The sequence below is a fragment of the Schistocerca gregaria genome, chromosome 1, assembly GCF_023897955.1.
Source record: "Schistocerca gregaria isolate iqSchGreg1 chromosome 1, iqSchGreg1.2, whole genome shotgun sequence".
In the NCBI taxonomy this organism is placed as follows: Eukaryota; Metazoa; Arthropoda; class Insecta; order Orthoptera; family Acrididae; genus Schistocerca; species Schistocerca gregaria.
Genome location: NC_064920.1, coordinates 1,157,789,827 through 1,157,812,570, shown reverse-complemented (window position 1 = coordinate 1,157,812,570; position 22,744 = coordinate 1,157,789,827). Strand labels below are relative to the sequence as shown.

The following is a 22,744-nucleotide window of genomic DNA, read 5'->3' as shown; positions in this document are numbered from 1 at the left end:
TGACTTTTCCAGTGCATACAGCTTATTGAGTATGAGTACTTCAAGGCTAGTAAATACAGATGTAGGAATAAATACTTGACATGAAGGTAATTCACCGGTCATATCACATAGTTAAATAGAGAGCTGTGTAAAGTTAAAGAAAGCGGCCATCAGCAATAATCCAAAACTCAGTCGAAGTAAGTATCTTGGTGTTAGTGGGTACAGTGTCGCAATCTCCCACATAGCAATGAAAAAGTAGAGACAAGATCAATAGCGAAGAAAACAGGAAAAGCGACGCTTGGAAATAACCACATTCAGAACAAAGAATGGACAGCATTATAGGTCAATATAGAAATTTGATTCCTGAACATCTTAAGGCAGAAAAAGGCAGGTTTGAAGACAGCGGAAAGAGATCTTTATATTGTTGTTGTGGTCTTCAGTCCTGAGACTGGTTTGATGCAGCTCTCCATGCTACTCTATCCTGTGCAAGCTTCTTCATCTCCCAGTACCTACTGCAGCCTACGTCCTTCTGAATCTGCTTAGTGTATTCATCTCTTGGTCTCCCTCTACGATTTTTGCCCTCCAAGCTGCCCTCCAGTACTAAATTGGTGATCCCTTGGTGCCTCAGAACATGTCCTACCAACCGATCCCTTCTTCTAGTCAATTTGTGCCACAGACTCCTCTTCTCCCCAATTCTATTCATTACTTCCTCATTAGTTATGTGAAGTACCCATCTAATCTTCAGCATTCTTCTGTAGCACCACATTTCGAAAGCTTCTATTCTCTTCTTGTCCAAACTATATATCGTCCATATTTCACTTCCATACATGGCTACACTCCATACAAATACTTTCGAAACGACTTCCTGACACTTAAATCTATACTCGGTGTTAACAAATTTCTCTTCTTCAGAAACGGTTTCCTTGCCATTGCCAGTCTACATTTTATATCCTCTCTACTTCGACCATCATCAGCTATTTTGCTCCTCAAATAGCAGAACTCCTTTACTACTCTAAGTGTCTCATTTTATTATCTTATTCCCTCAGTATCACCCGACTTAATTCGACTACATTCCATTATCCTCGTTTTGCTTTTGTTGATGTTCATCTAAATTTTCGTAAGTGAGTGACGTCCGTTAGTGAGCACATGGTGTGTGTGTGTGTGTGTGTGTGTGTGTGTGTGTGTGTGTGTGCGTGTGTGTGTGTGTGTGTGTGTGTGTGTGTGTGTGTGTGTGTGTGCTACTGCTGTGTTGTACGTCGTCAGGAAACGGAGTGGTGCTCACCTTCGGAGCTTTGGTGACCTGCTCCAACTCGACCAGCCGTCGATGCCCCTGCATCGTCTTCCTTCGGCCGAAACAAGGACAGCACGCTGTCCAGTATCTCCTCCAACCCATCTGCAGCAGAGAAGAGCCTGTTCCACAAGCTGCCGAAGGGTTTACGGTATAGTAATTGCTGCACTGTGCTGCACAGTAGAATCTTTCCTGTTGTCACCATACTGTGAAATAGATGGCGTGTTCAGCACCGCAAAAAACCAATTTGTGGCAATATCGAGTAGTTCCAAAAGAAGGGAAAGTTTTCAGATAGAGAAATAGTTTTAGCAGTTGTTAAACGGCTCTGGTATTGTCACGTAGAAACCACAGTCAAGTTCTTAAGTTAGGTTGGTCAACACGTTAGTTACTGAAACTAGTTCACAGCCAGAACAGAACTGCCTTCCTGAACGAAGATTGCAGATATAGACACTGACGGAGAAAAATCGCAACTTCAAAAAATAATTAATGTAGAATATTGAAATTTAGGGAATATATTTGCCTAGGTCACATATTTAAGTGGTCAGTATTGCAAGATCTCAGGGTAAATTAAAGTGCAAGGTGGCCATCGCAAATGTGAAATTCTGATACAGTAATAATCGGTGTAGCCGCCAGAATGTTGATTGCAAGGATGCAAAGGTGCGTGCGTTGCGCTCTACAGGTGCCGGATGGCTGTTTGTTTGACAGAATTCGGTGCCTATTTCACTTGTTCGGACAACACAGGGACAGTTAATGCTGGTTATAGATGACGTCCCACTGCGACGTAACGCTCTGTTTCGCACATCGACGGCGGTTCTGCAACATAAATTGTTCACCTACCTCGAAACTGCTGCAGATCCGCAAACGTAACTCCTGACTGCAGCTACTTAAGGGGGTAGGACGTCAAACGGGGCGACTTGGATCAGGAGAGGTATCACAGGACATTTTGATTTCTACTGTCTATACTTTTACAAATAAATTCATAAAACTTTGTCAACATCACCAGGAAGGATTCAACATTCACACTCGTTGCAGTGGAAGATCGAAAACATAACAAAATAAATTTTTTTACGTGTGAAATTTCATCATTCTTTCACTTACTAATGGCTGCATTTGTTGCTATAGGTACACTTTTCTTCATACGTTAGAGAGATTCTTCGATTAATTCTGCACAGCATACAAACCATGCTTACAGGTGTATGAAACTCTAGAATTTATTTAATTTATGAAATAACGAATGAGCTCTTTTATTTTAAACTTCATGTTTAGAAAAAAACACAAATTTTCTAGTTAATTACCTCAATTTTTACCACAGTTTTTAATAGATTTGTAAAATTATAGATTTTGTACACCTTTGAGTATGGTTTGCATGCTGTGGAAAATTCATCGAAGAATCTCTCTTACTTACGAAGAAAAGTGTACCTATAGCAACAAATGCTGCCATTAGTAAGAGAGAAAAAAGATGGACTTTTACGTGTAAAAAAATTTATTTTGTTATGTTTTCGAACTTCCACTGTATCAGTGTTTATTCTGAATCTTTCCTGGTCATGCTGACAAAGTTTTATGAATTTATTTGTAAAAGTATAGACAGTGGAAATTAAAATGTCCTGTGACGCTTCTCCTCCTCCAAGTCGGCCCGTTTGACATCCTACCCCCCTTAAGAGATCTCAGGAAAGCAATGTTGAAGAAACTGAGATTTCGTAACTACACGTCGACGGCCGCTACAAGTACAAAAAGCTGAATATAGTCCTGTGAACTCTAAAGAATAAATCGGAAACGGGTTGCTGTTAAAATTTCTAAGTTCAAAGGTCCTTTTAAACTTTCATTAAGATTTTTTTATTGATATTAAGCTCGATCATCAGCCCAATGTGTTCAAATCATTGAAGTTACTGTTCACAGTCCTCGCCACACTCAAACAGTCAGAACTTTTCCTATCCAATTCCTAAATCATTTACGAGAATAACACAGGCAATAAACTGCTATTTACTTTTGCACTCGGCACTCAGTGGTTGTCTTTAAATAAAGTTTTAGCTCGTCATAAATACTCAGTAAAAAAAATTTACTTTGTACCGCCACACTTTTAGTTCAAAGTTTACACACGCGATTTTCTCCAGAACAAAATATCTCTCGACCCTTAAAATTTCACAAATAGTTAATCGTAAACACCAGCTGCATTTATCACTGTACCGAAACGCGGAAGTCACAATATCACTTCATTTTGCACATACTGCGTTCGGACACTTTCAGCATGACCAGCTCCTTCGACAATTAGTCCACCACTCCCTTCTTCTCTCTGCCTCTACAAGCACCTCTATCTCATACGTTAGGTGGCAAACCGTCAACCTTCTTATTGGCTGTACAGAATTACGGCCAATCAGAGCTGACTTTCAGGGCGCGGCTCGCGCCAAAATCTAGAAAGAACCAACCACTGCTCTCAGCTCATTGATGTCATTAAAATAAACAACTCAAAACTCCCTTGTTAAACAAATGAAATGAAATAAATTTTAAGCTGCACTTAACGTCCAGGAATTTAACTATATAATCGCGAACGTTCTGGCTGTCTCTTACATATCCAAACATGCCTGGACATCCGCCATCCACTAGCACGGGAACCACTGGTGGATTCGCTCCCACGACACAAAGCTGGAACACCTGCAAGTTCCTGTAGAGAATTACAAACTGAAAATTTAATATTGGCGAATGTCCCACATACACTCACACAAGTACTCTCTTTCACACCCGCCCTAACATAAAACATAAATATCTACTTGAAATTCTTAAAGCTATTACTAGAGCAAAATTACGAAAGGTTTTCTAAAATGAGAACTTTCCAAATTTGAATCTAAGCACTGAAGGTGTTCATATCTTTTCAAATAGTCACAGTTAGTGATTTTGAAACATCCCCTTAGAAAAATTAGTGAATTACTATGCTGATAAACGTCTTACGTTATTTGATTTTTAAACAGCTGAGCAGAACTGAACGTACTCAGACACTTCTCTCTTTACTTATTCTCATCAACACTAAAATGTTACACAATATTTTTAGTGCAACGCAATCTGACTTTCAATAGTCCCTACAAAAGAATGGCCCTGACTAACATTAACCTATACCTTTCATGAATCACTTACCTCAAAAAATCTTCGTTACTCGAACTACTGCAATACAGCGAGCACCAATGCTGCCAACTAAATAAAAGATTCTAACTACTGAAGGCAATGACTACTGATGGGCATGGTTAACAAATGAAAGATTTTGATAGAGAACAAACAATGTATTTACCTTAATAATATTCAAAAGTCATCACACACACACACACACACATCATTTCATGAAACACAGTATTACAAATTTACTCTTTCCGGTGGAAACATGTCCAGATCGTCCGCTCTCAAAATTATGCCCTCTCTCCCCCCACATCCACCACTGCTGGCGGCTCACATCCAACTGCCCAACACTACAATAGCGAATAATTCAACAATACAAACCAGCCACAGGCTGAACACAGCACAGTTAGTGTTTTCATACAGAGCACTAAGTGGCGTTACCAATATAAAAACCTAAATAGCGTACTAACAATTTACTTTTTTAAATGTCGGATAATTACGTTTTTTTAATGACTTTTTTTTGTAACTTCCAAATTATGACCGTTATTGACTTCATATTTTGACAGATTTTTCCTTTACACAACAGAAGGCTATGTACCTAATATGAAGTTTGTCGGACTATTTCTAGACCAGTTATTAATTTTAATAGTTCCAGAGAATGTAACTACACTGTAAGCGATCTCCGCCACTTTCAGACGCTGCAGTCACGCCTTATGGTCAAGAAGCACGTCTGCAGGACACAGGTCGCACGTTGCAGATGGTATAAGATTCTGACTGCTTACGCTGGAGCCCACATACATTCATACAAGAAAGCTCTAATAGACAAATTGGAGACACAATAGGCCGAGAGAGTGAGTGGGCACTGTATAGCATGTTGGGTTACAACAGCCGTAAGTGAGCAAGCAGCATCATGTTGGAAAACTCCCCCTGGGACACTGTTCACGAATGGCAGCGCAACAGGTCGAAACTACACATTGACGCACAAATTTTGCAGTAAGGGTGTATGGGATAACCACACGAGTGCTCCTGCTGTGACACGAAATTGCATTCCAAACCGTAGCTCCAGGTGTAGGTCCCGTGTGTCTAGCACGATGACTGGTTGGTCGCTTGCCCTCAACTGGCCTTCTCCTAATCAACACACGGCCATCACCGGCATAGAATCAGAACCGGCTAACACAATGAACACTCTGTTGACACCACTGAAGTCCCAAATGCCGGTGTAAGGGCTGTAAGACGTCGTGGTCTCCTGACCTTCATTGCTTACATATTCCGCCCTCACAATCATATTCTCCACATCAAGACGCTTCATTCAAACCCAAACTCGATAAGATAAAGTCAATGTTGTATGAATTCATGTAAATGATGCGCAAATAACAAGTGCGCACTGGGGTTGAGATACTCGAAGCTGGCATACACACACACACATTCAAGACACAACAGTCACAAAAGCTTTTAGGTTGGGAGAGGCAAACAGCGCACGTCAGGAGGCTGGTCCCTTCCGAGGTTTTCACAGGGAGCTACCTACATCAGCCGGTGGCCGCCCGTGAAGCAGACAGCGTTTGCCCGAGTGAAAGGAAGAACGAGCCCGTGTTCGGATTAAAAGCAAATTCCGCTACACTGTGTGGGAGCGCCCAGCCTACGCATTCTTTACTAACATAGCACACAGTTTCAGAGGTTTCACACAAGGAGACAGCAAACGCCAAACACCGATGCTACAGATTTCCGGAATGGTCGTCTTAAACGAAACGACATTCTCCCGTTTTAGAAGAGCCATGCTGATTGGCGGACGATATTCATGACGCCTTGAGCTGAAGGAGAAATGGAAGAGACTGACACGTCTGGCGTGGAGAGGGGCCGTTCCGTTGCCGATCTAGAAGAGAGAACACGTAACGAGAGCGTGCGCTCTCGTACGTGTACTGAAAAGAGCGAGGAACAAGTCTCTCCTCAGTACTTCACTGGGAGAGCACCTCTGTCGGGAGCGAATTGGAGTGTGACTCTATACTAAGTCCTTGCGATTAAGTGTAGTTCACTGTGTTGGCTGCCACACTTATTGTGCAGTGTGAACAGACAGAGTTATAGTTCAACGCCTGTGAGCGAATTTTTGAATGGCATCGCGGTGGACTGGTTATCTGACCGGTGTACCACGCCAATAGTTGGACTAGGGGCGAATATGAGTCCTTGACCTCATCAAGGCGTAAGGAGAGTTTGATTGGTGAAAGTCAATCCAGATAGAACGAGAGTTATCTTATTTGTCAGCAGCGAGCGGCGCAGAGAGCAGACATTGCAGCTTACGGTATTGTGTGCTGCAGCTCTTGCGAGCCCCATATTTCCTCCACAACAGTACACTTCACTGCATTTCACATGTGACTGCATCGACTGTACCTAGCAACATTCTAACGGTTGATTATTCAAGTTGAGTAGGCGCGGCTCTCAGCCATTCTGCCGACTCAAAAACAATCTTAAACTTCGTATAGAAATCTCATTAGCGAATCCTATCCTTAAGAGGTAGCTTCACATTCCGAAAAGAAACCGGAAATAAGTGCCATTGTGATTTCTCAGAATTTTTGCAAAATAAATAATAATATTCGTTAGTTTCATGTTTTTCTTACACTAACTAGCACTACTCCAGTACCCAAGTATCCCACTAGTTACATAAGAAATTATGTGAATTTTTGTCATTTCCTTACAGCGGGCGACTGCAGAAGATATTTATCGCTGAAAGTTTTTCAGGCATTTCTCTTTAGAACGTTAGCAGCGACTGCCTGACTTCTGTAGTAGTGTGGGGGTGGAAATTGCATCTTGCAGGAGCCACAGGGTAAAGGGTACATCTCAGATTAATCCGTTTCGCAGAATGACAGAATAGCACCCACAGACTCACAGGTGTTAGTGGAATGTTCGCAACAGGGAGTCTGGGTCGGAGCTGTTCTTGAAGTAACCGATGTTTAACAGTTCACTGTATCGCTGTGGTGCCAACAGGTGCTTAGATTGTTGCTGCAGATGCAGTGCGATGCGCCAGTGCCACGATGATTTTCCAAATCGGTAGTGCCACGTGACCGTCTGGAGTTCGCTAAACAGCAGAAGGAACATCCAGTTTCTCGTAGCCCTCTCCCTCGACTTCTTTCAAACTTAGTGAGTTGTCGACAATGGCATCATTGTCACCTTCAACGCATTCTTGACTAACAGCAGCTCACCATGTCCTTTCTCAAAGGTTAACTAACACTCACTCCCGTTACAGAGTGAACACAGAGCAAACCTGAACTGCTTCCTTATACTGGCTCTACCAGCGCCACTCTTAGGCGACTGGTGCGAAATCTGAAGAGACATCATCTTTCAGAACTAGCAACACGCCTGCCAACTTTCGTTCATATCGGACAACATCTTGAAAGTAGTGTGAATTTTTTTCCATCAGTATACTGGGTGGTCCACTGATACTGACCGGGCCAAATTTGTAATAATAAGCATCAAACGAAAAAACTACAAAGAACGAAACTCGTCTAGCTTGAACGGGGAAACCGGATGGCGCTATGGTTGCCCCGCTAGATGGTGCTGCCATAGGTCAAACGGTTGTCAACTGCGTTTTGTTTGAATAGATACCCCCATTTTTATTACATAATTTGTGTAGCACGTAAAGAAATATGAATGTTTAAGTTGGACCACTTTTTTCGCTTTGTGATAGATGGCGCTGTAATTCTCACATACGTATGGCTCACAATTTTAGACCAACAGTTGGTAACACGTAGCTTTTTTAAATTAAAATACAGAAGTACGTTTGAACATTTCATTTCGGTTGTTCCAATGTGATACGTGTACCTTTGTGAACGTATCGTTTCTGACACCTCACGCTGTTACAGATTACCTGTAAATATCACATTAATGCAATAAATGCTCAAAATGATGCCCGTCAACCTCAATGCATTTGGCAATACGTGTAACGACATTCCTCTCAACAGGGAATAATTCGCCTTCCGTAATGTTCGCACATGCATTGAAAATGCACTGACGCATGTTGTCACGCGTTGTCGATGGATCACTATAGCAAATATCCTTCAACTTTCCCCACTGAAAGAAACCCGGGGCCGTCAGATCCAGAGAACGTGCGGGCTTTGACGAATAATCCACCTGTCATGAAATAAGCTGTTCAATACCGCTTCAACCGCAAGTGAGTTATGTGCCGGACATCCATCACGTTAGAAGTACATCGCCATTCTGTCATCCAGTGAAACATCTTCTAGTAACATCGTTAGAACATTACGTAGGAAATCAGCATACATTGCACCATTCAGATTGCCATCGATAAAATGGGGGCTAATTATCCTTCCTCCCATAATGCCACAATATACATGAACCCGCCAAGGTCGCTAATGTTCCACTTGTCGCAGCCATCGTGAATTTTCCGCTGCCCAATAGTGCATATTATGCAGTTTACGTTACCGCTGTTGGTGAATGGCGCTTCGTCGCTAAATAGAACGCGTGCAAAAAGTCTGTCATCGTCCCGTAATTTCCCCTTGTGCCCAGTGGCAGTACTGTATACGACGTTCAAAGCCGTCGCCATGCAATCCCTGGTGCATAGAAATATGGTACGGGTGCAACCGACGTTTTTGAGATTACCGATTCTCGCACAATTTGTCTGCTACTGATATGCGTATTACCCGCGACAGCATCTAAAACACCTGCTTGGGAATCATCATTTGGTTGACATTTCACATGTGGCTGAACACTCCCTGTTTCCTTAAATAACGTAACTATCCGTTGAACAGTCCGACAACTTCTATAATGTCGTCCAGGATACCGAGCAGCATACATAGCGAACGCCTGTTGGCCATTTTGGTCACAATAGCCATACATCAACACGATATCGACCTTTTCCGCAATTGGTAAACGGTCCATTTTAGCACGGCTACTGCATCACGAAGGAAATACCGTGCGCACTTGCAGAATGTTTCGTGGTACCACGTACTTATACGTTTGTGACTATTGCAGAGCCATCTATCACAAAGCGAAAAAGGTGGTCCAACTAAAACATTCATATTTGTTTACGTACTACACGAATATGTAATAATAATGGCGGTTCCTATTTAAAAAACGCAGTTGATATCCGTCTGACCTATGGCAGCGCCATCTAGTGGGCCAACCATAGAGCCATTTGGTTTTCCCCTTCAAGCTAGACGAGTTTCGTTGTTTGTAGTTTTATCGTTTGACGCTTATCTCGTGAAATATTTGGCCCGGTCACTCTCAATGGACCACCCTAAACATCTCAACTTAAAAGATAGATATTAATACTAGAAGCCATAAACTGATACAGATACATAATGCCAAAAGTCGGTACCAGTATACAAAGGGAAAAATCGAGAAAACTGCCGAGAGGTGGTATCGAAAACAACAGTTCAGCTTCAGCTATATAGCTCGTTCTAGTATTCCGATATAATCACAGAAACCCAAAGGCTATATTAATACGTAAAACCATAAATCGGTGTGGCTACGGAAACGCGGTATCAAAAATTTCACTTCTACATCTACATCTACATCCATCTACGCGGTATCAAAAATTTCACTTCAACTATATAGCTCAAGTGAAAATTCTGGTTCCAATGTAAGAAACTCAAATCAAAGAAATTAATTATACCTGATATGTCTTTGGTAGCAAATGTAACACAGAGGTAAAAAAACTCAGAAACTTGAACCGCAGTATTAAAATAATGACCATGACAAAGACCTCCAATTACGAAATTTAAGAATCGTAAGTTAGGCATAAAATATTCTGTAACAAAAACAATATGTTCTAATTTTGCCATGTAACCGAGACCTAGGCTTATGAACAGAAATAAAGTTACGCGGTAGAGAAAAGCCTGCAGGCATATTAAAGTCATGCAGTTTGACAGAAGATTTAAGAAACTGAAAGAAGAGAAAAAACCGAAACAAAATCCCAGCATCTTTTGACGGCCCTATAACAGATTTCACAGCCAAATGAAATCTCTCAATAATATTTGTGTAGGCCCCAATCTTATAGTCTTTAAATTCCCAGTTGTCGTTCACAATAGGGTGGCCATAATCTTTCCCGCCCAACGCCGTTAAAATGCACACGCATCTAACGCTATAGCAGTTGCTTCTGCGACCTCCGGAAATACATCAAAGGAATCACCACAGCCGCCGACCTTAACTTACGTCTCTCACCTTCTCCTCACCAGAACATGATTCGTCAGTTTCAGCTATCACCTCATGGCCCCTTATAGGTCCACTATATTTAATATACTGACCACGTAGTGCTCAACAGAAAGAAAAGCAACCTATTAGTGTTCGTTCAGAAGCACTGCTTTCATGCATACCATGAGAGAGTTGCCCAGGAAGTAATGCACCGCATGTTTTTCTTCGATAAATCTTTATTGAACATAATGAGAATTACACACACGAAAGATTGGTGTTTTATCTAGACACCCTATTTTTCCACGTAATATACTTCCCGTTCTATGGCCTTCCACCAGCGCGAAACAAGGGCGTGTGTGCCCTGTCGGTACTAATCCTTGTCCTGGTGGTAAAGCCAGTCCTTCACTGTGTGGATCTCCTCCTCATCGTCCTCAAAATGTCTTCCATGAATGGCATCCTTTAAAGGCCCAAAAAAGTGGAAGTGAGAGGGGAATAGGTCAGGGCTGTAGGGTGAATGGAGTAACATTGTCCAACCCTGTTTTGCGATGTGTTCAACAGCCCTCAGACTTCTGTGGGTCCGAGTGTCATCGTGTTGCAGCAAAGTATCTGCTTGGTTGCTGTGGCGTCGAAGTCACCGGAGACGCGTCTTGAGTTTTTTTTATGTGTTGACTTACGATTCTGAATTAATGGTACACCTCTTGGCATTACATCAATGAGAATCGCACCTTGCCAGTCTCAGAACACTGCTATCACGACCTTGCCGGTGGAAGCAGTTGTCTTGAATTTGTTCTTCTGCGGGTTGTGGAAATAGAGCCATTCTCCCGACTGTCGTTTCGTTTCGGGCTCAGAATGGTTGCCTCAGGTTTCATCACCTGTCACAAATCGGGACAAGAACGCCTCCCACTCAGCTTCAAATCGTTGCAACAAATCAAGACAAATGTTTTTTTTCTGTTCGATTTGTTATCCAACGTTAGACACCGCGAGGCCCACCTTAAGCACTCTTTTGAATATCCAAGAGTGCGGATAACTGCATCCTCATTTCCTTTGCTGATTGACAGATGCAACCCCAACTGCAGAGTCGTACTGCGCCTGTCTTCGCAAATGATAACATCAGCTCGCTGCAACGGTTCATGTGTGACAGCCGTGGATGGTGTCCCTGACCGCTGAAAATCGCGGAGCTCCGCCGAAGCGCATTCTGACGACCTCACCCTCCTTACGCAGCGACTAACTGTATTTCTGTCGACAGCAGATGTTCCAAAGGCTATGCAAAAGCATTTGTGAATGTTCCCCGCATTTTCTTTCTCTGTAGTGAGAAATTCAATGACGGCATGTTGTCTATGACGTACATTACCTACAGGCGCCATTTGAAACTCTCCTGAAGCTACGGTATCTGTCGGAAGTAACGGAGACTTCGCGCTTTCACTCAGGAGACTGAAAATGATACATACATAACTTTTCACATTCGTAGCGTTGTTTGCGGCTGAGGAAAAAAAATGGCACTTTACTTTCTGGGCAACCCTCGTATATCACAGAGAACTCGTAACAAAAATATTAACGTCAATATAACAAAGACGCCGAGACTCCAACTCAGAAAGCTGGTACTTCGCCCGGTTCACCACAACAAATTAAGGCGGTGACACATCCACATTTAGCCACTGGATCACCGCTGAGACGAAACGTCCGGAAAACTCATGTCCTGTTTTGGACTGGGGAGGGGATAGGAACCTGTCTTTGGATTCTGCTTTGTTTTCTTCTTCGATTTCAACAAACTGAATCTTGTTCTGGTTCCTTACTCTTACTTAGAGTACGTCCTGTCTTACTTTGCCTCTTTCCATAAGCAACAGTCTCTATTTGTGGGCGCCTTCTCATTTCCATTCACCTTCAAAACGTTTTCACACGACTCCCGAGACGGCTCTACCCCCGTGTGTCGTAAGACGTTGACAACTACGACGAAGTAATTGGAGTGCAAATAGATTAAGGTGCTTCAGAAATTTTCGGTGGAATAGGCAGGCGTGAGGCGGAATGCGCATAGAAGGTGACGCGTTAAACACTTGGTAAGTCAAGCGTTTGAGTAGCAGACGCGCGCACCCAACAACCTACACTATTTACGATTACAGTTTAACGTTGTCTCACATATAATAACGTATTATGTCGTTAGGAAAGTTAAATAATGAAACTTATGAGCCACTGTAGGTGTACTCATAGTTTGAGAAAGTGTAAGGTGTGAAATGAGGAAGAGTGTAGGGTGACATCTGGGTGCAGTCGAGTGAAGGAACTTCTTCGAACCGATGTGAGGGAAAGAATTGGAGAGAAGCTGAGGAGGCGCTGCGCAATTGATTTCAAATAAAAAGGTTAGTATACTCGCGTTAGTACACGGTACAAATAAAATGGTTTGTACACAGATTCACCTCCCCCACCCCCTGCCAATGAACCATGGACATTGCCGTTGGTGGGGAGGCTTGCGTGCCTCAGCGATACAGATAGCCGTACCGTAGGTGCAACCACAGTGGAGGGGTATCTGTTGAGAGGCCAGACAAACGTGTGGTTCCTGAAGAGGGCAGCAGCCTTTTCAGTTGTTGCAGGGGCAACAGTCTAGATGATTGACTGATCTGGCCCTGTAACACTAACCAAAACGGCCTTGCTGTTGGGGTACTGCGAACGGCTGAAAGCAAGGGGAAACTACAGCCGTAATTTTTCCCGATGGCATGCAGCTTTACTGCATGATTAAATGATAATGACGTCCTCTTGGGTAAAATATTCCGGAGGTAAAACAGTCCCCCATTCGGATCTCCGGGCGCGGACTACTCAAGAAGATGTCGTTATCAGGAGAAAGAAACTCGCGTTCTACGGGTCGGAGCATGGAATGTCAGATTCCTTAATTGGGCAGGTAGGTTAGAAAACTTAAAAAGGGAAATGGATAGGCCGGCCGTGGTGGTCTCGCGGTTCTAGGCGCGCAGTCCGGAACCGTGCGACGGCTACGGTCGCAGGTTCGAATCCTGCCTCGGGCATGGATGTGTGTGATGTCTTTAGGTTAGTTAGGTTTAAGTAGTTCTAAGTTCTAGGGGACTAATGACCACAGCAGTTGAGTCCCATAGTGCTCAGAGCCATTTGAACCATTTTTTGAAATGGATAGGTTAAAGTTAAATATAGTAGGAATTAGTGAAGTTCGGTCGCAGCAGGAACAAGACTTTTGGTCAAGCGAATATAAGGTTATAAAAACAAAATCAAATAGGGGTAATGCAGGAGTCGGTTTAATAATGAATAAAAAATAGGAGTGCGGGTAAGCTACTACCAACAGCATAGTGAACGCATTATTGTGGCCAAGATAGACACGAAGCCCAAACCTACTAAAATAGTACAAGTTTATATGCCAACTAGCTCTGCAGGTGATGAAGAAATTGATGCACTGTATGATGAGATAAAAGACATTATTCAGGTAGTGAAGGAAGACGAAAATTTAATAGTCATGGGTGACTGGAAATCGACAGTAGGAGCAGGAAGAGAAGAAAACGTAGTAGGTGATTATGGATTGAGGTAAGAAATAAAAGAGGAAGCCGCCTGGTAGAATTTTGCACAGAGCTAACACACTAACACATGAAAGAAGGTTGTTTACATGGAAGAACCCTAGAGTTACGAAAAGGTTTCAGATAGATTATATAATGGTAAGGCAGAGATTTAAGAACCAGGTTTTAAATTGTAAGACATTTCCACAGGCATATGTGGACTCTGACCACAATCTATTTGTTATGAACTGTAGATAAAAACAGAAGAAACTGCAAAAAGGTGGGAATTTAAGGAGATAGGACCTAGATCAACTGAAAGAACCAGAGGTTGTACAGAGTTTCAGGGAGAGCATAAGGGAACAATTGACAGGAATGGGGAAAAGAAATACAGTAGAAGAAGAATGGGTAGCTTTGAGGAATGAAATAGTGAAGGTAGCAGAGGATCAAGTAGTAAAAAGACGAGGGCTAGTAGAAATCCTTGGGTAACAGAAGAGATACTGAATTTAATTGATGAAAGGAGAAAATACAAAAGTGCAGCAAGTGAAGCAGGCAAAAAGGAATACAAACGTCTTAAAAAGATGTAGAAGCTTATCTCATGAGGGGTAAGATAGATACCGCCTACAGGAAAATTAAAGAGACCTTATAGAAAAGAGAACCACTTGCATGAATATCAAGAGCTCAGATGGAAACCCAGTTCTAAGCAAAGACGGAAAAACACAAAGGTGGATGGAGTATATAGAAGGGTCTATACAGGGGCAATGTTCTTGAGGACAATATTATGGAAATGGAAGAGGAGGTAGATGAAGATGAAATGGGAGATATGATACAGCGTGAAGAGTTTGACAGAGCACTGAAAGACCTAGGTCGAAACAAGGCCCCGGGAGTAGACAGCATTCCATTAGAACTACTGACGGCCTTGGGAGAGCCAGTCCTGACAAAACTCTACCATATAGTGAACAAGATGTATGAGACAGGCGAAATTGCCTCAGACTTCAAGAAGAATATAATAATTCCAAAGCCTAAAAAATCAGGTGTTGACAGATGTGAAATCTACCGAACTATCAGTTTAATAAGTCACAGGTGCAAATACTAACGCGAATTCTTTACAGAGGATTAGTAAAACTGATAGAAGCCGATCTCGGGGAAGATCGGGTTGTATTCCGTAGAAATGTTGGAACACGTGAGCCAATTCTGACCTTACGACTTATCTTAGAAGAAAGATTAAGCAAAGACAAACCTACGTTTCTAGCATTTGTAGACTTAGAGAAAGCCTTTGACAATGTTGACTGGAATACTCTCTTTCAAATTCTGAAGTTGGCAGGGGTAAAATACAGGGAGCGAATGGCTGTTTACAATTTGTACAGAAACCAGATGGCAGTTATAAGAGTCGTGGGGCATGAAACGGAAGCAGTAGTTGGGAAGGGAGTGAGACAGGTTTTAGCCTCTCCCCGTGTTATTCAACCTGTATACTGAGCAAGCAGTAAAGGAAACAAAAGAAAAATTCGGAGTGGGTATTAAAATCCATGGAGAAGAAATAAAAACTTTGAGGTTCGTAGATGACATTGTAATTCTATCAGAGACAGCAAAGGACTTGGAAGAGCAGTTGAACGGAATGGACAGTGTCTTGAAAGGAGGATATAAGATGGACATCAACAAAAGCAAAACGAGGTTAATGGAATGTAGACGAATTAAGTCGGGTGATGCTGAGGGAATAAGATTAGGAAATGAGACACTTAAAGTAGTAAAGGAGTTTTGCTATTTGGGGAGCAAAATAACTGATGATGGTCGATGCAGAGAGGGTATAAAATGTAGACTGGCAAAGGCAAGGAAAGAGAAATTTGTTAGCATCGAGTATTGATTTAAGTGTCAGAAAATCGTTCCTGAAAGTATTTGTATGGAGTGTAGCCATGTATGGAAGTGAAACATGGACGATAAATAGTTTAGAAAAGAAGAGACTAGAAGCTTTCGGAATGTGGTGCTACAGAAGAAATCTGAAGATTAGATGGGTAGATCACATAACTAATGATGAGGTATTGAATAGAATTGGGGAGAAGAGGAGTTTGTGGCACCACTTGACTAGAAGAAGGGATCTGCTGGTAGGACATGATCTGAGGCATCAAGGGATCACCAATTTAGTAGTGGAGGGCAGGGGTAGACCAAGAAATTAGTACACTAAGCAGATTCCGAAGGATGTAAGCTGCAGTAAGTACTGGGAGATGAAGAAGCTTGCACAGGATAGAGTAGCATGGAGAGCTGCATCAAACGAGTCTCAGGACTGAAGACCACAACAACAACAACAATATTGACAGATTCAAGAAGGAGGTTGAGCTATGCACGAGGTTAGCTTCATTCGGGAAAGAAATAGTCTGTACCACATGTTCGTAGGGAATTTGTATAAGGCACTTTTATATGGTTAAGAGTAACATCATACAACATCCACCCACAGACGGGGATGAGCAATTATGTAATGAAACGATTTAAAGTTTTGGAACGACAATCGCTGATGCCAAACAAGAGGTTTACTACCTAGTTAACATAGGTATGTTTCCTAATTACAGTGTGTGGGGACCTTTACCATGTCCATGCATATTAGCGCGGAAATATTTGAAATTGGAATTTGGGCTCGGAAGAAAGGAGGCACAGTCAATCTGTGATTCCTGTGAAACAGGAAATTGTAATGAATGTATGTATAAGAGAATATATAGCGTAAGAATCTCTTAAGTCAAATAAAATCCATCTCTAGAATGAGGTAAGTACTCAGGGGACAAGCTATACAGACCTACCGAGAGAAGATAAGCAGTTTCAAAGAACGAGTGTACACACATTGTACAAGGAAAAACGTCATGGCGTGGCGTAAAACTTGAATACGACATGTGGTACTTGTAATGAACAATGTACGTTTTTCATTGAGTAATTTTTTAGATATGTTTGATTATGAAATGCAGTAAAAGCCTACAATAAATATATATTATAAAAGTAAATGTACAACGGGCGTGACGCTATAATTAATAAACCAGTCCCGGTACGATCAAGGGAGGTATTTGGTGTGGTAGCCCTGTATCCCCCATTCATGAAGAATGTTCCTGTTTTTACCCGAAGGGAATCCGTATGATCATATAAGGGCTATGAAGTTTCGCCCTCTAGAAATTTCTAGAACATTCCATAACATTCGAGAGTATTCGAGAGCATTCCACAACATTCCAGATTGTTTCTGTATGTTCCACAACGATCCGGAATGTTTTGGAATGTTCGGGAATAATCTGAACTATTCTGAAAAATTCCAGAATGTTTGGGAACATCCCGTAGCATCCCAGATCATTGTGGAATATTCCAGAACACTCTAGAATGTTGTTGAATTTTCTGGATCGTTGTGGACCATTCGAAGCAGTTTTCGTATGTTCCGGAATTCACCTCTGTTGGGGCTACCCATTGGTAGAGGTGTATAAAGCAGGATTCGTCGTGTGTTAGAACGTATATTCCTTACCAGTGATGAAGGGAGGAAGTAACAAAGTAGGGCAGTGAGTAAATAAAAACAAACAGTGAAGTGTGAGTAGTCAAGATATTACAGTGACTGAATATAAATCGAAAATAAAGTGTGGAAAGTGTACTTGGTGAATTTATAGATAAAAATCTGATTTTATTTATATTTTACACCACGTCGAAACGTAAAAAGAGGAGGAGATCTTTCCAGCTCTGAAGTAAATCAGCGAATTAAAAAAGAACAACCAAAAAACGAAGCAGACGAACAGCGCGAAGCCGGCCGGGGTGGCCGAGCGGTTCTAGGCGCTACAGACTGGAACCGCGCGACCGCTTCGGTCGCAGGTTCGAATCCTGCCTCGGGCATGGATGTGTGTGATGTCCTTAGGTTATTTAGAATTAAGTAGTTGTAAGTTCTAGGGGACTGATGACCTCAGACGTTAAGTCCCACAGTGCTCAGAGCCATTTGAAGCATTTTTGAACAGCGCAAAGCACGTTTAATTTCCCAGCGTACGCGAAAGAGAACCGTGAGAAACAGAGAAACAGAACAATAATGAATAGGACGAACTGATGGATCAAGAATTCTGACACAATTTTACAATAAAAGACTGCGAATTCAAGCCAGCCACTAAAATATCACCGAATGAGAAGCGCGGACGAGGATAAGTAAACAGTACAACTTAAAAAAAAAGTTCCGCTGCGACCCGACGAATTAATGTAACAAACACAAACAGGTCGTCATCGGAAAATTGGATAACATCTACCAATCTTGTAAAGGGAAAAAAATTCAGCAGAGGAACACCAGAATCTTGTTGCATGAACGGAAAAATTCCATTACCCCCACAAGAAGCACTTCCGCAGGAATTGTTAAAAGACCAGCGAAACTCAAGGATCGGAACACTTTCTTCAAAATATCAGAGCGCAGTGCCTGCCTAATCTTTCGGTGTCACTTCCATCAGCATTAACCGAGATGAAATCGACTTCGTTTTTTCCATCCAAAGCCAAATCTATCACAACATGGGATCATTAATACCACTACGCTACGAACACCATAAATATCTGTAAGTATATTTCATCGGGAATGGAGAAACAGAAATGTATCAGTGATGCACAAATATCAGTTGATTGTGCTGAGAAGCAGTCCGACATGTGCAGTGAATCTTATCCGAATACAATCAACTGATTCACATATTGAAAACAGTACTGGACCGAATGATTTCTGATGACTATGAAGTTATAATTCGAGCCGACAAAATACCACATAGAGAACACGACGGTCGTTTTAATGCATCTCAAGTAGATGAAGTGACCATCGTAATAGTGGACAATGAAAACACAAGCTCGACATAACTAAAGAATGAAGAAGGGAAAGAGACACACCGTTCATACAATGCCCTCCAACATCCAATAACGTTTCTGCTCGGGTAGCACGGATATTATTCTAATGTGAAACAAATCCAACCTGAAACCGTTGTAGGAACAAACAAACAAAAAAATGACTTCCAAGAGGTTCTATGCTTACCGCTTAATGACCAGAGACAATGAAACATAAATGACATTCTCAACACTTGCCGTTTATACCAATAATTCCTGATGTATATGTATACAAAAACAGAAGCTACAAATGGTTCAAATGGCTCTAAGCACTATGGGACTTAACATCTGAGGTCATCAGTCCCCTAGACTTCGAATTACTTAAACGTAACTAACCTAAGGACATCACACACATCCATGGCCAAGCAGGATTCGAACCTGTGACCGTAGCAGCAGCGCGGTTCCGGATTGAAGCGCCTAGAACCGCTCGGCCAACTGCGGCCGGCCAAAAATAGATGCGGAACGGATACTTTACAAAAGGCTGAATCACAAGAAACTATGCTCGGAAGAATACATCCACCTTCGTGACGCAACCATATATGACGGAATCATTGGCGGCATTGTAGCAATGGAAATCTTACCCTCGTCATAGATAGGGAGTGCGAGACACATGCACGAATACCCTCAAGATTCGATGACCTACATAAGAAAATATGGACGACCTGACCTCTTCACAACATTCACATGCAACTCGTTAAGCCAGAAATCAAAGAAAACTAGTATACAGACATGCCCGCCTGGTTAGCCATGCAATCTAACTGCTTTCCGGGCGGGAAGGCGCGCCGTCCCTGGCACGAATCCGACCGCGTACACCATAACTAATCTACAACGCAAACATTGTGGCTACACTCGTCTGGTGTGAAACGTATCCGTGGGGTAGGGGGGGGGAAGGGGGAGGGGGCTGGGAGAGACGATAGTGGGTGTTCCATTGGGGTCCAAACCTCACAGTAACCCTGGGTTCGGTGTGATGCGGTGGTGGGATGAATGGACTGCTGTTGCCTGTTGTGGGGTTGTGTACCACTATGGGCTACGGCGATTCACCCACACGACATTGCAGAAAAAAAAATACCCAAAACGATACTGGGAAGACGCACAAGCAGAAGTTGATGGCTATCCCAAATACAGAAGACGATCACCCAAAAATATGAATAAGAGGCAGTGACCAACTGGGAGTGTATAATCAATGTGTAGTAATATATAACATAGTTGTTGTTGTTGTTGTGGTCTTCAGTCCTGAGACTGGTTTGATGCAGCTCTCCATGCTACCCTATCCTGTGCAAGCTTCTTCATCTTCCAGTACTTACTGCAACCCACATCCTTCTGAATCTGCTTAGTGTATTCATCTCTTGGTCTCCCTCTACGATTTTTACCCTCCACACTGCACTCCAATGCTGAATTTGTGATCCCCTGATGCCACAGAACATGTCCTACTAACCGGTCCCTTCGTTCTGTCAAGTTGTGCCACATACTTCTCCCCAATTCTATTCAATACTTCATCATTAGTTATGTGATGTACCCATCTAATCTTCAGCATTCTTCTGTAGCACCACATTTCGAAAGATTCTATTCTCTTCTTGCCTAAACTATTTATCGTTCATGTTTCACTTCCATACACTCCATACAAATACTTTCAGAAACGACTTCCTGACACTTAAATCGATACTCGATGTTAATAAATTTCTCTTTCTCAGAAACGCTTTACTTGCCATTGCCAGTCTACATTTTATATCTTCTTTACTTCGACCATCAACAGTCATTTTGCTCCCCAAATAGCAAAACTCCTTTATTACTTTAAGTGTCTCATTTCCTAATCTAATTCCCTCAGCATCACCCGACATAATTTGAACACATTCCATTATCCTCGTTTTGCTTTTGTTGATGTCCATCTTATATCCTCCTTTCAAGACACTGTCCATTCCGTTCAACTGCTCTTCCAGGTCCTTTGTTGTCTCTGATAGAATTACAATGTCATCGGCGAACCTCAAAGTTTTTATTTCTTCTCCATGGATTTTAATACCTACTCAGAATTTTTCTTTTGTTTCCTTTACTGCTTGCTCAATATACAGATTGAATAACAGCGGGGAGAGGCTACAACCTTGTCTCACTCCCTTCCCAACCACTGCTTCCCTTTCATGCCCCTCGACTCTTATAACTGCCATCTGGTTTCTGTACAAATTGTAAATAGCCTTTCGCTCCCTGTATTTTACCCCTGACACCTTTAGAATTTGAAAGAGAGTATTACAGTCAACATTGTCAAAGGCTTTCTCTAAGTCTACAAATGCTAGAAACGTAGGTTTGCCTTTCCTTAATCTTTCTTCTAAGATAAGTAGTAAGAGCATAATTGGCTCACGTGTTGCAACATTTCTACGGAATCCACCTGATCTTCCCCGAGATCGGCTTCTACCAGTTTTTCCATTCGTCTGTAAAGAATTCGCGTTAGTATTTGCAGCTGCGACTTATTAAACTGATAGTTCGGTAATTTTCATATCTGTCAACACCTGCTTTCTTTGGGATTGGAATTATTATATTCTTCTTGAAGTCTGAGCGTATTTCACCTGTCTCGAATATCTTGCTCACCAGATGGTGGCGTTTTGTCAGGACTGGCTCTCCCAAGGCCGTCAGTAGTTCTAATGGAATGTTGTCTACTCCTGGGGCCTTGTTTCGATTCAGATCTTTCTGTGCTCTGTCAAACTCTTCACGCAGTATCATATCTCCCATTCCATCTTCATCTACATCCTCTTCCATTTCCATAATATTGTCATCAAGTATATCTTTTATACATTGAACTAAACCAGAAAAATATGTCAACGACGAAAACTAGGAATGCCAGTAGATCATCCAGGAATCATAAAAACTTGCGCATGAGGCCGAGTACACAAAATGTGCCAATTATGCATAAACTTAGAATTCTCCAGTTAAGTGAAATGCATTTAATATGTCTCTATGTGAACAAAGGTATTGACATGGCGGTATTTCGATTAGGCAAAGACAGTGAACAACGAAACAGAAACGCAGAGATCCTTTGTACCAAATTGGTTGGTAGACCAACAGTAACGAAGCAGGGTGGCGGTTGTTTGGTTTCCCGGCACACGAACGCGAACCAACTGGGCAACATGTAGTACTACATTCTGAGGCTTGACAGTGGGTTTACTTCGCAAAAGACACCACCAGAAAAATTGCAAGCGAACCACCTCAGAAGACAACATTAGCAGCATTTTACCAACAGTGCCAAACGGATCCATTCGGAGAAACATTACTGTATGTCGACGTCCCTATCTCTTATACATTGAGCTAAACAAGAAAAATATGTCAACGACGAAAACTAGGAATGCCAGTAGATCATCCAGGAATCATAAAAACTTGCGCAATATGCTGAGTACAAATCGTACACCCGAACAACGTCGAATGTTTCCATCTCGGGATGTTGCTACGTGAAGTGCTTACACACACCTCAAGACTGTTGACGTTTATCCATCCCTGACGTACAGAGAAACATGCCAATTCTTAGGACTACTGGAAAACGATAACCACTTGGAATCTACCCTACAAGATGCCTCACTCACAACCTCAGCTCAACAAATGAGAGACTTAGTCACCATAATTCTAACATGTAATCAATCAAATCCAAAGCAGGTATGTAACTGCTGTCTGAAGAGTATATATGTTTATGTTAGCCGGGAACCTAGAAACGACGGAGAGGCTCCGTCTCCGCAGTGGCCCACAGCCCCACGACGACTACCGCAGTCCACTTCACCCCTGCGCCACCCCACACCGAAACCAGGGCTACTGTGCGGCTCGGTCCCCAGTAAACACCCCCCCCCCCCCCTTTCAAGGGAACGTATCACACCAGACGAGTGTAACCCCTATGTTTTTGTGCTAA

At 42.3% G+C, this 22,744-nt stretch overlaps 1 protein-coding gene across 1 annotated transcript in view; it reads right to left on the bottom strand.

The window, feature by feature from the left end:
• The window catches only part of LOC126295618 (lysine-specific demethylase 9-like), a 72,650-nt gene that overhangs the window by 6,359 nt on the left and 43,547 nt on the right, over positions 1-22,744 (bottom strand). Inside the window, exon 2 of the mRNA XM_049988089.1 lies at positions 1,262-1,401. Within this exon, the coding sequence (XP_049844046.1) occupies positions 1,262-1,401 (140 nt within the window). The remainder of the gene's footprint in view (positions 1-1,261; positions 1,402-22,744) is intronic.